At 33.0% G+C, this 13897-nt stretch overlaps 1 protein-coding gene across 4 annotated transcripts in view; it reads right to left on the bottom strand.

The window, feature by feature from the left end:
- The window catches only part of LOC118198860 (cell adhesion molecule Dscam1-like), a 199755-nt gene that overhangs the window by 34833 nt on the left and 151025 nt on the right, over nucleotides 1-13897 (bottom strand). For all 4 annotated transcript variants that reach the window (XM_085818988.1, XM_085818989.1, XM_085818990.1 and 1 more), the window contains exons 7-11: nucleotides 13511-13642; nucleotides 13264-13428; nucleotides 12389-12459; nucleotides 10301-10538; nucleotides 7033-7164 (exon numbers count right to left, since the gene is read on the bottom strand). In XM_085818988.1, coding sequence (XP_085675114.1) covers nucleotides 7033-7164; nucleotides 10301-10538; nucleotides 12389-12459; nucleotides 13264-13428; nucleotides 13511-13642 — 738 coding nt within the window. The remainder of the gene's footprint in view (nucleotides 1-7032; nucleotides 7165-10300; nucleotides 10539-12388; nucleotides 12460-13263; nucleotides 13429-13510; nucleotides 13643-13897) is intronic.

Raw genomic sequence — 13897 nt, 5'->3', positions numbered from 1 at the left:
GCAATGTTGATTTAATATCGCTTCGAAGGAGTAAAATACTCATTTCCAATTTTATATATATTTTTTAATTTAAGGCTTCAGATAGCGCTTTCTAAAGATGATGGTCAATTTATTTTTGAATAAACATCCTTAAAAATTTACTCTTATTACAAAGATTACCTTACAACCAGTTTTTTAAAATAGTTTTTACTTTGAAAATTTGCTAAATACATATATAATGCGTTAAAATTCATAAAACTGATATAATTAATTATTTATGTAACAAAATTTCTCTATGTTATTCCACTAAATCAATAAAAATTCTTTCTTTTTAAGTTCGTCAAATTCTTACATTAGATAGATTAAGAAAATTTTAAATGTGCGCTTAAATAAAGGATCATGCGAAATGCAAAATAGTTTAATAATTTCCAGAGTATGTTTATCAGATCTACATAATTCATAATAAAATTATTTACGACACTGATTTACAAGACTATATTATTTAACGGTATTTTCAGTTATTTTTCGACTCTTATTTGTGTTTTATCTCAGAAACTTTTAAATATTTTAATATATGAATTGAGAAGCAATAACATCACATATAAAGATAAAATTAAAATTTTGTTTTTATTTATTTGAAAACATCCTATTATTTGTAAACTATTTTGATATATGTAATTAACCTTCTGTTTCTTCTTTTGTACTATACTTTGTAAAGTAATTAAGATTTTTGACGCGGTTTGCAGGAGACGTGAAAAATGTTCCAAAATTCTCACTCGAAACCTGGATCTCTCGAATGCGCGTCGAGTATGTTTCCAATTACACCAGAAATACATGCAAAAAGGAGGGAGAAAATACCTTATAACTTCTTAAAAACAATTTCACTCCGTAGGGTTTCTTAGAAACCGTCTACCGTGTAAAAAAAGGATTGGGTGAAATACGAAAAATAATTAATCGACCATATACATATTTTCAGAAGAAAACAAACATACACAATGTCACTTATATCATCAAAATAATATTTACAAAAAATCTGTGCTTAAAATGAAGTAGATTTACAACTTTGTTTTAAAATTACAAAAGTTCATTTTCAGAATTTGAATTGTTAAAAGCAATGAATTGAGGTTCTCAATGATATTGGTTGATTCTTTCTTTTTAATTATGACAGTAGAATATTTAACACTGTAATGCATACACCATATTTAAAGACGAATCACAGCATTTCTTGGCAAATTGTATAGTAATGGAAGTTTTTTAATGCATTGCTTAAAACGACATTATAATCAATGTTTGTGGAAGGGATACCAAATAGCAGTTGATTAATAGTTTTAAGAATTTTTCTTTCAAACTGTAATTTACTTTTATAAAAGTTTCGTTCCTACTTTCATTAATCGGATAAAATTAAAAAAGGCGTTTAGATTAAATACTAAATTTCTTTTTTCAGTCACAAAAAATTCCAGTTAAATTGTTTCCTCCATTTTTTTTTAAAAATTTATTCTGACTACCTGACATTTTCTTATATTTCTAAAAAAATTCGTTTCAGAAATTGTTTACAAATGAGAGCTTTCTTCTCTTCAAATATGTGTATATTAGATCAGGATAAAGATTTAAAAAATATAGCTACCAGCACTTTTTTATACTACCGCGCTTTTCGCAGGCAAAACAAACTTTATTTTTTTTTCGCCATCGATAGAACAGCTGGCACACTGGGTTAGGTGCTCTTAGGCCTGTTGGATCCCGTAGATGGAATTAAAAAAAAGCTTAGTACTGTATGCCACAGGAATTGATTATATTTACAGCTTTGTTCTGTGTCCTTCGGAAATTGACTATGTTAAGTGAGGAATACTGAAAAAAGAACCAGAAAATGGAAAGAAAGTGGATGGTGTAGACTATTGAGACTAAGGAGAAAACTTTTCACTATTAAGGTACATGTTAGGCATACAAACATAATAAGGACAGGATATAGACACAAGTACAGATATAGAGAAGAAATCTGAAATACATTGCAAATCATGTAATACATTAAATGAGTGCTGGATTAATCATAATAATAAACATTATTAAAAACAAAAAACAAAAAAATAATAAACAGATTAATATATGTACAGAGAGAGCTGCTGACGGTGCGGTGTCGAAGGAAAGAAGTCACTCCAAGCTCTTAGCAATATTAGTGCAGTCTCTAATGCGGCTTAAGGGCATATTTATTCTTAATTGTGTTATTGATCCATGCCGGCATATTTATTACAGCTGGTCTTTTTAAATGTGAATTCGCTGTGTGCAAGCAACCATACAGATAGTGATCTTGGGCACTAGTACTGCCAAAAATACTTTGGTCGTTGTCTCTTAGGCCAAATCTGAGGAGACAGGACATATATGTTCCATGGCCTGTCAGATATTGTGTAAAGTGGGAACAGCCGCTATTTAAATTTTGATTCACTTTTGGATAAAAATTGTATAGTCTTCTTTCTGTGGTGCTCGACTATCGGTAGTTTTACCATTGTTTCATTAATCAACATTTTAGAGTATTTTTCAGATGTGAGTACGGAAGCGGCACATTAATGCTACTCACATGGGGCTCGCTAGCTGCACTTTTCGCAATCACATCTGCTGCTTAGTTTCCTTTAATCCCCGTATGGGCCAAAACCCTTGAAGCTTGGGCCTCAGACTTACAGAAATCGAAATTAATAGTTTTTGTATGACTTTGACTATGGAATGTCTACTGCGGCCGTCCTGGATAGCTTGCAAGCTTAACATTCAGTCTGTGTATATTCAATTTTGTAGCTTCCATTGCTAATAGTAAGCTTTGAGTTATTGAGATGCAGCTTCTTAACCTAGGAATGCATTATGAGGTCACCGTCCATTGCACACTAGGCACTAACGGTCCCAAGCTCTCCTTTGGATCGACCAATGTAGATGTCTGTGGATTGTAATGCAACTGGAGGATTACAGTTCGCTTCTATGCTGAAGTCTGCAGGGTGGCAAAGAGAGCGGGCAATATGATTCTTGTAGTCTGAGGATATATATGTCTTATTCCAAACAGTAATGTCTTGTTTCAGTCTGATCATTCTCACCACAGCACTCTCGCTCTGTACTATCAAATGGAAGGATGGGAGACCTACCAATAGATTTAATGCAGTTGCTGGAGCGGTTCGGAATCTCCTGCAGATGCCCAGAAGAAATGGTCTTTGCGTCGAGTTCAGTGCTTGTTGCATGTTAGTCGTGACATTGACACCCCATATGGAGATGCCATGAAGTGCTATGTGCTCAGCGACGGTTGCATACCATGACTTGACCATCTGCGAGAAGACGCCCCATCTAGGATCTTCTTTCTAAGCTTGAAAATTCGCGACTGCAGCTCGTCAAAAAATTAAGACCGTATATTGTCACTATGGGGGTTATTCAATTATGGCAAAGCACACGAGGGCTATCTGCCTAAAGGGAGAGATGCCTTAGTGGAGGACTTTCTAAGGGAAACTGGCTCGTATACACGTTACACATGGGGTAAACCACGAAAACGCCCATGCAGCCAGCTCGTTCGCGGGATTCGAACCTCGAACCGAACTACCAGTGTTAAGCGTCTTTACTGCTCGGCTGCTGGTGGGGCATATTATCACTATGTGACGGTAAAGAAAATGAAATAACCATAGCAGTTACCTGTACTCTCTGTAAATTAAACACTACACTTCCCCCAAAAATAATGCTGAAATTTGGAAAATGTATTTTGATAAGCTATTCAGGCGTATCTGTACCAAAGATATAAAAATAATTCATACAAAGAAACTTTTTATTCGGAATATATGAATTATCTAAACTTCTGTATTGAGTATTCATGAATAAATCCAAATGAAAAATTTAGATTCAAAATTTTGTTTCAAATGAATGAAAATTTTTTTATGAATTGCTCTTAAATCAGAAATTCTAATTTTGAGATGCATTTTTTTCAAAGCAGTAATTTTTTGAAACAAACAAGAAAAATTGCTTCCCTATTTCTTACGCCCACCAGCGGCCGAGTGCTAAAGTCGCTAAACACTGGTAGTTCGGTCAGAGGTTCAGATTCCGCGAATGGTCTGGCTGCATGGGCGTTTTTGTGGTTTCCCCTATGTGTAACATTTACACGAGCTAGTTTCCCTTAAAGTACTCCACGAAGGCATCCCTCGCGTTAGGCACATAACCCTCAAGGATTTGCCGTAATCACATAAACCAAAACAAAATCTCAACTCTTAAATTGGGAAAAACCTTCGAATACACAGATTTAGTTTAAAATGCCAAACGCATTTGTTTAAAAGAATTCTACGATTTTAATGCTTGATATCATTATTTAATTTAGGAATACTGCAAAATATTTTGATTACACCCAGTACTCGAATGGTCTGCATAATGAAGCAAACGTCAAGGGAAAATTTGCGCTCCAAAATTTGCTCAGGTTACATCGAAATTGTATTACGTGCAATCAGAAAAGGTATATACTCACAAAAGTCTAGAATAACATATAATATTTTGAAGACATTAAATTAAGAGTGAGGAAAGGCAATAAACACATTAAGGCTTAAATGAATAAAGGAGATCACAGTTGTTGTGAGAGTAATACAAAACGAGAAGAATAATATATAACGTGACTGAAAAAAATGTTATAAAATAAAGCATATTATTTATATTTTATTATAAACTATATTTTAAATTAAGCATACAATAAAGGTATACTTACTTTGCATATATTACAGAAAATCAAAACAAATATAGCTTTAACCGCCGCAAACGCAACATTGGTTGGCATTCTGCCAAAACACTTAGAATCGTCCAGAAAGAGTGTTAATTACGTGCTGCACTACAACAAAATAATCGACGCACCAAGAATGAATCATCCGATTGCTTTGAAATTTCGTATGCATAAATGTTTTGACCAAATATGTAAATGGTTAAAATTTGGTGTCCAGTGAATGAATAGTGTGATCTCCATCGTATCGCAATTGCGCATCTAGCAGATGTATATAAGGAGCTGTTCTTGAACTGTTGTTAAAAATTTCTGTTGCATTGCGAATTAAGATACCTTTCAACGACTGAAAAAAATGGCTTCCCACAGGATTCGAGCTCATTACGAGCAATTGTCAGAGTTTGAAGGAGGTCGTCATTGGATTGAAAGAGGCAGGTCGGGCAAATCGGAGAATCGCTCGTCATATGAATCGAAGCGATGCGGCGATTAGAAGATACTGGCAAGAATGGGTGGACAATAGCAGATTTTAGCGTAATGATGGCAGCGGTTGACCTAGGGCCACAACATATCGAGAGGACAGAGTGATTGTCACATCAGCTGTCACAACGCCTAATTCATCGCGATCAAACATCAGACGGGCGACCCGCACAGGAGTGTCCAAATAAATGGGGAAAAAATAAGAAGGTAAAAAATCACTACTACATGATTTATATCCATCCTCCCTATTTCATGAATAAATCGGTTCGAATGGCGCACAGCAAAGGGAAACATTCGCTACGAAAATACACGTATATATTGATACATACACATTTGAACTCCGTTATAACATATTTCAATTGACAGTAAATCTGATTCGCTATATCCATTCGATAAGAAAAATGGACCTGCATTTTCATACAATCCTCTTTACTCATGGCAACACACATTTCAGTTAACCAATACAAAATAAATTGGCCTCAGCAAGCGGACCTACTGCAGAACAGTTTGCATTTTTCAAGACAGCAAGCGGTAATCTAGCTAAGACGAGGAGAAGAAAGCAAGTGCGTCATCCAGTTTGGAGACCCAGTTGTAAAGGATTTAAATATTCGTTTACAGTTTCGAATTTCATTTCAGAATAAGTTGCATCATCCAGCATTTTAAAAGCCAAACTAAATGACTGTTGCAAATTAAAGTTATTATTTGCCTCATATAAATTTTCAAGTTACCTATTCATATGTAACAAAAAAATTTAACCCAATTTTACAACTTAAATTTGGAATAGCCTTTTAACTCTTCACTTTAATTTGGGCATTTCGTCTTTCTGTTCTAAAAACAGTAATTGCTTAATTTAGTAAATCTCTCTGAACTGCATGGTTTCCAGATTAATCTACGTCATATCACTTTTACACATCTCTGGTGATGTTTTATGAATTGAAACTCAGCCAGCCAATAATAGTTTTAGAAATCTATTAATTAACCAATCAAATGATATCGAAATCGAAACGAATTCAGTCTGAACTAAGATTTAACTCGTCGCACTTGTTTTCTGCTCCTCGGCTTAGCTAGACTGCTGCTTGCTACCCTCCAAATTGTAAAAAGTTCTTAAACAGGCTTGCCTATTGCAGCCAATTTATTTATGTTGGCTTACTAAAATGTTTGGTCAGCTAAAATAAAAGGGAAAATTTAACCCAGCTTTGAATTCATTCTGCATCTACAACGCATCATTATGATTTTAAGTATTTCTTGTGTGCCCCTGCCCCAACATGTGCGCTATCAACGACTTTCCCTCTTATTATGGATTGACAATAATAAGAGAATTAGAAAATGTACTTTAGAGAAAGAGTGACCTTTTAACTATGATGCTTCGTTTTGACATATTTCTATATACTAAAACATCAATATGAATTATTTCAATACAAGATAATTACAAATTTAATCCCAATGGGAGTATATTGTGAAACTACACAATGATAATTTATTAGAAGTAAAAATAAGAATCTCATGCAATTAAAAGCAAAAGGACCATTTAATCAGGAAATGGATCATGAAGTAATAAGCTGAAAAAAAATTTTAATATCACATATTTTTATCATGAAAAATAAGTTAAAAATAGGGCAGCACGCAGTGTTACTTTAAAAATTAGGAAAACAAATATGTGTAGCTCTCATTCAGAGGCATAATATTAATTTCAGAAATATTTTCTATTGAACTTATATCTATTTCGATAACATTACTAAATTCATGCATTCCTTTCGCTGCTTCAAATTCAACAAAGATAGTTCAATTTCGGTTTTCGCATTTTGATGCATGAAACGTCTCAGAAAAGAGGCAATGCATCTTTTATGGAAGGAAATACGACTTACGTGCTGGAGCTGCTGTAGAAGTCTCTTTATCGTCTTCTGTCTTGGTGGCCGGTGGGATTTTATGTTTCCATTTGAGACCGATGCTAGAGCGAGACTGGAAATCAACCCACAGGAAAGGAGGAGAAGGCGGATCTGAAGCGAAACAATTGCTACACATTCTATTTTATTGAAAATATAACATTAAGCACGAAATATATTTTCAAGTACAACGAAAGACATAAAGTCAGAAATAATGCTTTAATCTAAAAGCATTACAAACTGAAGAACATTTATACTTTGGAATATCATATATAAATTAGATATAAACATTTGTAAATGCATTAATATTAGTAATATTCATGAACAGTAACAAAGTATTCTTTCACGGCAGTAATTCTTTCACGGCACTTAGACTATGAAAATACACTACTCTAGCATAAATCACATATGCACAATGACAAAGTAACTGTAGCATAAATGATGAAAGAATTAAAACATTAACATGTTGACATTATATCGGTTCAGCTGACTCATTTCGAATTTCAATGAATCAATAAAGTTTTTGTCCTTTCATAGCCAGAATTAGTTAAGTAAATTCCGAGTAATAGCTCTTTAGTAACCACTAAAACGGAAACATATCGATGAATTGTAACAATTTTGTTAAATATTCCGTTTAGATAAAGATTTTTAATAGCGATTAGCAAGCAAACCAATCAAACGCGCAGAATAGATTTTATATCAATGGAAAGCAATTCCAAATTACAAAAAAGTAAACATAGAAATAAAATGCATAGTCATTTTTATCTGCACTATGTCTTACGCGAAGAAAGGCCTGTTTTAAAATTAAAACAATGTCACATGTGGCATGAAATTAGTTTACTAATAATATAATAAAAATGTGATAATTTTGTTATTGTCCCTAGCCGCTCATAAATTTGCAGAACAGCTTTGTTCTATTTTCAGAAAGAAGTTGCCGCTGATCTGCCAAGAGCAGTTTTATGTTTTAATTTATATCTGTAACTACAAGTCATAATTTCAGAAATTATAATTATTTTTATATGATTTTATTAGTGACTTTTTGTAAATTAGTTGACAAGTAACTGGCCGATAGCTTATCAAGCATTACCATTAGTATTTTAACTAATTACTATCGAAGCCTTTCAGTAATTGACAGATTGAATCAAGTCAAAAATTGTATGCATGCTATAAATTTACTTAATAGCCGTGCCTTTATTCGTAAAAATCATTTCAAGGAAAAAAGTTGTAGAGTATTTATTTATTTTGATTACAGTTACTTTATGTTATTTAGCTTTCTTATCTTTCTTGCCTTCCATTTTGCTACCAGAATGCTAATTTCTAGTTCGCGCGTTTTCAGATGATGTAGGAAAGAGATCGTATTTAAAGGAATGTTTTAAACGGTAGAATTATAACATTTTGCGTCCTCTAAAGGCCACGTTTGCCACTCCATTCTATTGAGAATAGTTTATCTGCGGCGTTCAGTTATTCTCGCCATTAGGATTGACACACCGATAGTAGATCTGAGACAACGTGCGCGATTCCTGTCTTTGTAGCCTATTGGGCTAACTTACGATTAATTTAGTTTTAATTTAAGTTTTCTTACGTTTTTGGTTTACGCCATAAATGCCGGCTCTGTAAGCATAAGACGTTCCTTCTTTTAAACTTTTATACGAGTTAAATAAAAGAGTCCTTTATATCCTTCACAGTTTCTTTGGTAATTTTTCAAGACATAGCAATAAGTCGCTTCTCGTAGTTTATGTTACCGAAAAGAAAGTGACTCTGTAAAGTGATGAAATGTATTCTATAACCATATTTTATTTTAGTGAAAAGAAAATAGTAAAATAAAAAAGTATAATTCCAAGTGTTCTGCAATTCACCCAAAATTTTATATAGACCACGAAGAAAAGTATTCACGCTCCAAATCAGGTCAATGTTTGAGCAAAAAGCAGTGCTAAATCCATCAGTGAAAAGGATTTCCATAAATAAAATGCATCGTTTCAAAATTAAAATTAAAAACTCAGAAATTTTATTAGTTTATTAATTCAGTAGCTTGAATAATAATCATACATTTCCTTTCATGTTATTAGTTTGTTATCAGATCCGAAATTTTGATTTTCTGTATATTTTAAAAGGTTTTTAGTAAAAAAAAAAAAAATGCATCCAGGTCACAGAATTAACTTTATTACTAAAGTTATCTGCATTTGTAATCTAGATGTAAATTTTTTTTAAGCTTTCAAATTAAGTTTGATTTTTGATAGGAATCATAGCACTGGAGCAATGCATTACTATAACAATATACAGATGTTCTCGATTTACCATGGTACGACTTATGAATTTTCAAGGCTACAATGGGAAGACAGCATTACGCATTCAGTAGAAACCATGTTTCGAACTTTATGTATTAATTATTTTGTACGCTTAAAAAATATCCTCCAGTTATTTCAAGCCTAACAAAACATACTGATCATCTTGTTTACTGTAATATTCCAGAAATTAGGTTTAGGTCTCAAATATTCTTTTGGTTCAGTGAGCTTTCGGCTGTGTATGTTAACAATGAGTACCTAAATACATCCATTTTAATTTGACGTTCAGGATGGCATTTAATAAATTCTAGGAGATATTTAGCACTTTACTATCAAAATAGCTTGATGATTAAATAACTAATTAGCTAATTAATATGATAATAAATAAATGATTAGCTAATTAATGTGATTAAAATAGCTTTAATGATTTTGCGATAATTACTAATGCAAATTTTTTGTTGGCTAATGTATGCCTTCTGAAAATATTTAATCTAATATAAATTTCAATATTCGATAGGTTAAATGTATTTTCGGCTTAACAGTATTTTCAGTTTGTGATGAGATTAGTCAGGACTTACGGTGTTCACCATAAGTAAAAGGACGCCGTGTATAGTCGAGAGCTTTTTGATTACATAGCTGTATAAACAGCCGAAAATGCATTTTTGTTTCGAAGTTAAAAATAGCTTACATATAAAAAATATGTAAGCTATTTTTAACTTCGAAAGAAAAACTTTTTTGACCTTTGAAAATGTTGTTTCCGGATTAATAAATATTCTCTCATAATGAAACAATGATAAAATTTTCTTTCACGGCACGTAGACTATGAAAATAAACTACTCTAGCATAAATACGCCGTTATGGGAAGGATTTTTTATTTAATACTAACTTTACTTACCCTCTATGTTATCGTTTATATTCTAAGAAACTCAACTGTAGTAAAAATTATAATACTAATGGTGCCACGTTACCCGTGTCTGATGTCTTGGCGACGACGTCTTGAGAAGCAGGTCCACTTCCCGCACTGTTGAAAGCTTGCACAATGACTCGATATTCTGTTGCCCTTTGCAAATTCGTCAAACGGTATTCCTCTTCGCCTTGTTTGCTGAATTCTACGGTTTTGAAGGAATATGGTTCGCTACTAGATGCAATTTGATAGCCTATGTAGTAGCCTTTCAACTGACCGTTCCACTGGTCTCGCGGAGGGGTCTAGCAACACATCAAAAAATGATATGAATACTTTTCAAAAATCATCTACAATATTAAACTGATAAATTTCAGAAATATGAATAAATTTGTAACTATAATAACGTAATAAATAAGTAAAATGATTTGAAGGTATGGTAACATTTAACCCTTTGCGGCACAGTGTGTCCGGTCTGGACACTAAAAATTTCCTTCTGTACGCATAGAAAAATTGAGTGAAAGAGGATTTATAGGTTACTATAGGTTACTCTGAACCTTCTTTATTTATAGTAGATGGCAGATTAACACAAAACAGTCCATATATTTTAGGCATGTTTAGTTTTTTAAAACACTCATTTTTCAAAGAAATCTTCCAGATGTTTTTAGGGTATAAAAGGAATTGTTTGAAAAGAAATTTCTATGCTATTTTTTGGCTGTACGATAAAGCGATCCGGATAATCAGCGATTCAGATAATCGGAGTTCGGATAATTGGAGTTGTACTGTACTAGCTGTTACCCGACATACGTTGCACTGCTACTTAAAGTAAGGGAAGAGTTTGTGTTTTAATTATGTTTATTGAGGTGCTTTGGGATACACAATATTTTTTGTTTTTCCATCTGGTGCTTATACAGGCAAATCGAAAGGTTTTCGACGCATGAGCAGGCCACATAGAGCTGTTCATGTGGGAAAAGCACAGATTTTCCAAATTTAGTCCACAAACTTCTAGCGATTGTTCCAGTGCTTTGTTGTTGGTAACTGCAAATGCGAGTCGTACCAAAAACTGCAAAAGCTTAAATTCGAATGGAATATCTATCGGAATCATTGGGATACGTGGCTGTTATTCGGCATGCGTTACAGTGCTACTTAAATAAAAAGTCGTGTTTGTGTTTTAATTCTGCTTATAGAAGTACTTTTGGATACACAATATTTTATGTTTTACTACCTTCTATGACGATTTTACTTTCCTACACACGCCACATATTTCTGGTGCTTCATTTACAGATTTGAGGACTCTGCAGAATTTAATACATGCATAATTTATCCATCTTTCCAACGAGCACACTTGGTTGAAGACTGTAATCATAATAAGCATCGTAATGGAACGCACCAAGCTTTACATCAGCGTGCAGTGTTGGTCTCGATCGAGCAGTGCATACTCGAATGATTTCCTGTCTTGCTTTCCGTTACTCATTTGTTTCAGCTCGTGATGCCTTTTTCTTTCGAGCTCGAGCAATCGATTTTCGTTTTGAAGGCATAATTGATTTCACAACGAAAGTAATGCTTGTGATGACTATTATGAATTCACTTTCAAAAAGCATTTATTTTTATAACTATCTTTTTCATGAAAGTTATTAATCACATTAATTTCCATATACTGCATATATTACATTTCAAAAGAAAGAGTTTAGTGTTTTTAAAGGGATAGTGATCTATGTCTAAATACTTTGTCTATGAATCGATTTACATCGCAAAGATTGTTAAGATATCATCATGAAGAGGAATTCTTTGAGAATACAAGGAACTAACTGTTACATTAAACATGACTAAACAAATGTTTTTTTTCGGACAAAATATGCAATTATATTTTGAATGCAAGAATAATGCAGGACTTGAGTCAAAAAGTTTTAAAGTGAAATTCATAAAATATATGCTTACACTATTAGAAAATATAATTTTGCTGAAACTTGATATAAAAGTTAAGGACATCAAAAGAAACACTTTAATTCAGCGATAAGATTACTTAATTGGGTTCCGTATAAAGCAAGGATTCATATCTTCTAAAGTTTTCGGAAGAATACTTTTAATATATGTGTATTTTTAATCGCTTTTAGATAATCACAGAGTCAAACAACATTTTCCTTTTTACTCTTACCTTCCATTTGACTCGCAAAGTTCCAGCTCCACGGGCTTCGACTGTGACATCAGTTGGTGGTGCAGAAGGTTCTAATCAAATAATATCAATATAAGAACGATTAAAAATTTGCTGATGAAAATAGAAATTCATTATTAAATATTATTTTTTAATATGTATCACGAAATTATTCTAAAAATATATATTGATTGCATAAATTCTCTAAAACATGAATATTTAATTTTTGTATCTTAATTTTGAAAAATAATTGAAATTTTAAATCGTCGCTGTTAGCACAAGGATGAGATATGACAGCCCATGCTCTTTTTGACTTTTCATTATTGCTACATACTCGTATAAGTTTCATAGAAGTTTAGACATTTTTATTTCTCTTGAAAGGCAACTTAATATAAAAGTAAGAATTGCTAAGTACACGAACTTCTGCAATTGAAGCGGCTAAATATTTCAGTAAATAAAAACATTGTTCTACTTTGACTCAGGCAGCATGCTTTAGCTAAATTACTCCTTACTCTTCATTCTTTTAAAATCTCAATCAATATCATTTAAAATTTTTTAAAAATTTCTGTAAAAATCATCAATATGTTAAACATTTAATTTATATTTCCGGTAATAACACTGACGACATGAGACAATTATCACTACTGCACGATACATAACATGCATTAGTACGATCCTTATAAAGGAAAAACAATGAATTAAGCGTGCAATTTTTGTTTCTTTTCACAATTTGGAAATAATTTTATAAGATGGTAGTGTCACTTAAATATTAGATAGATTATTTTTCTCACGGTTTTAAATATGTAAACGTGATGCATTTTTGTATTATTTGATGCGCACTGATATTGAACTTGCATGTCTGAAAATTTGTCCCTTACCCGCTTCTTTTGTTAGGAACTGTTGAGATTCAGACGGATTACCCCGTCCCACATCATTTTCGGCCAGCACTCGCACTACATATGAAGTACCTGGTTGTAGATCTTTCAGCATGGTAAAAGTCTGAGAAGCGGAAACTTTTTCTTCTTCCAGTCGATGAGGGGCACCTATACAAAAAAGACGTGGAATGAAATCTAGTCGTAAATATTCTGCTTCAGTCATGAAGAAATTTGTATGTATGACTTTTACCTGCATCTCTCCAGTACTGTACGACGAAAGACGTTATTGGACTATTTCCACCGTATGGAACGTTCCATCGAACAGTGGCACTTTGACTCCAGGTCTGCTCCACGCGGACGTCGCTTGGGGGACCCGGAACCTCTGCAAGAGACGAAAGATTTTACATATTTATTCCGAAAGAAACTTTTATTGAAAAAAATGAACATGATTATTTCGATTCATGAAACATGATTATTTCGATTCAGGTGACAGACCGGCTGTTATTTTAAAGTCGCATAAATACCGAAAATACTTCAAAATGTAGTTCTTGGATTTCATTTTAGTGCCTGAAAGCTAATATAGCATGGTATAACTTAATAAAACATGGAATTTTACAGTTGCAGTGTAAAATGCAAG

Source organism: Stegodyphus dumicola, chromosome 6 (genome assembly GCF_044657685.1).
Source record: "Stegodyphus dumicola isolate Sdum_Otavi_A_Nest chromosome 6, ASM4465768v1".
NCBI lineage: Eukaryota > Metazoa > Arthropoda > Arachnida > Araneae > Eresidae > Stegodyphus > Stegodyphus dumicola.
The sequence above is the reverse complement of the archived record's forward strand: the minus strand, read 5'-3'. Positions and strand labels throughout refer to the sequence as shown.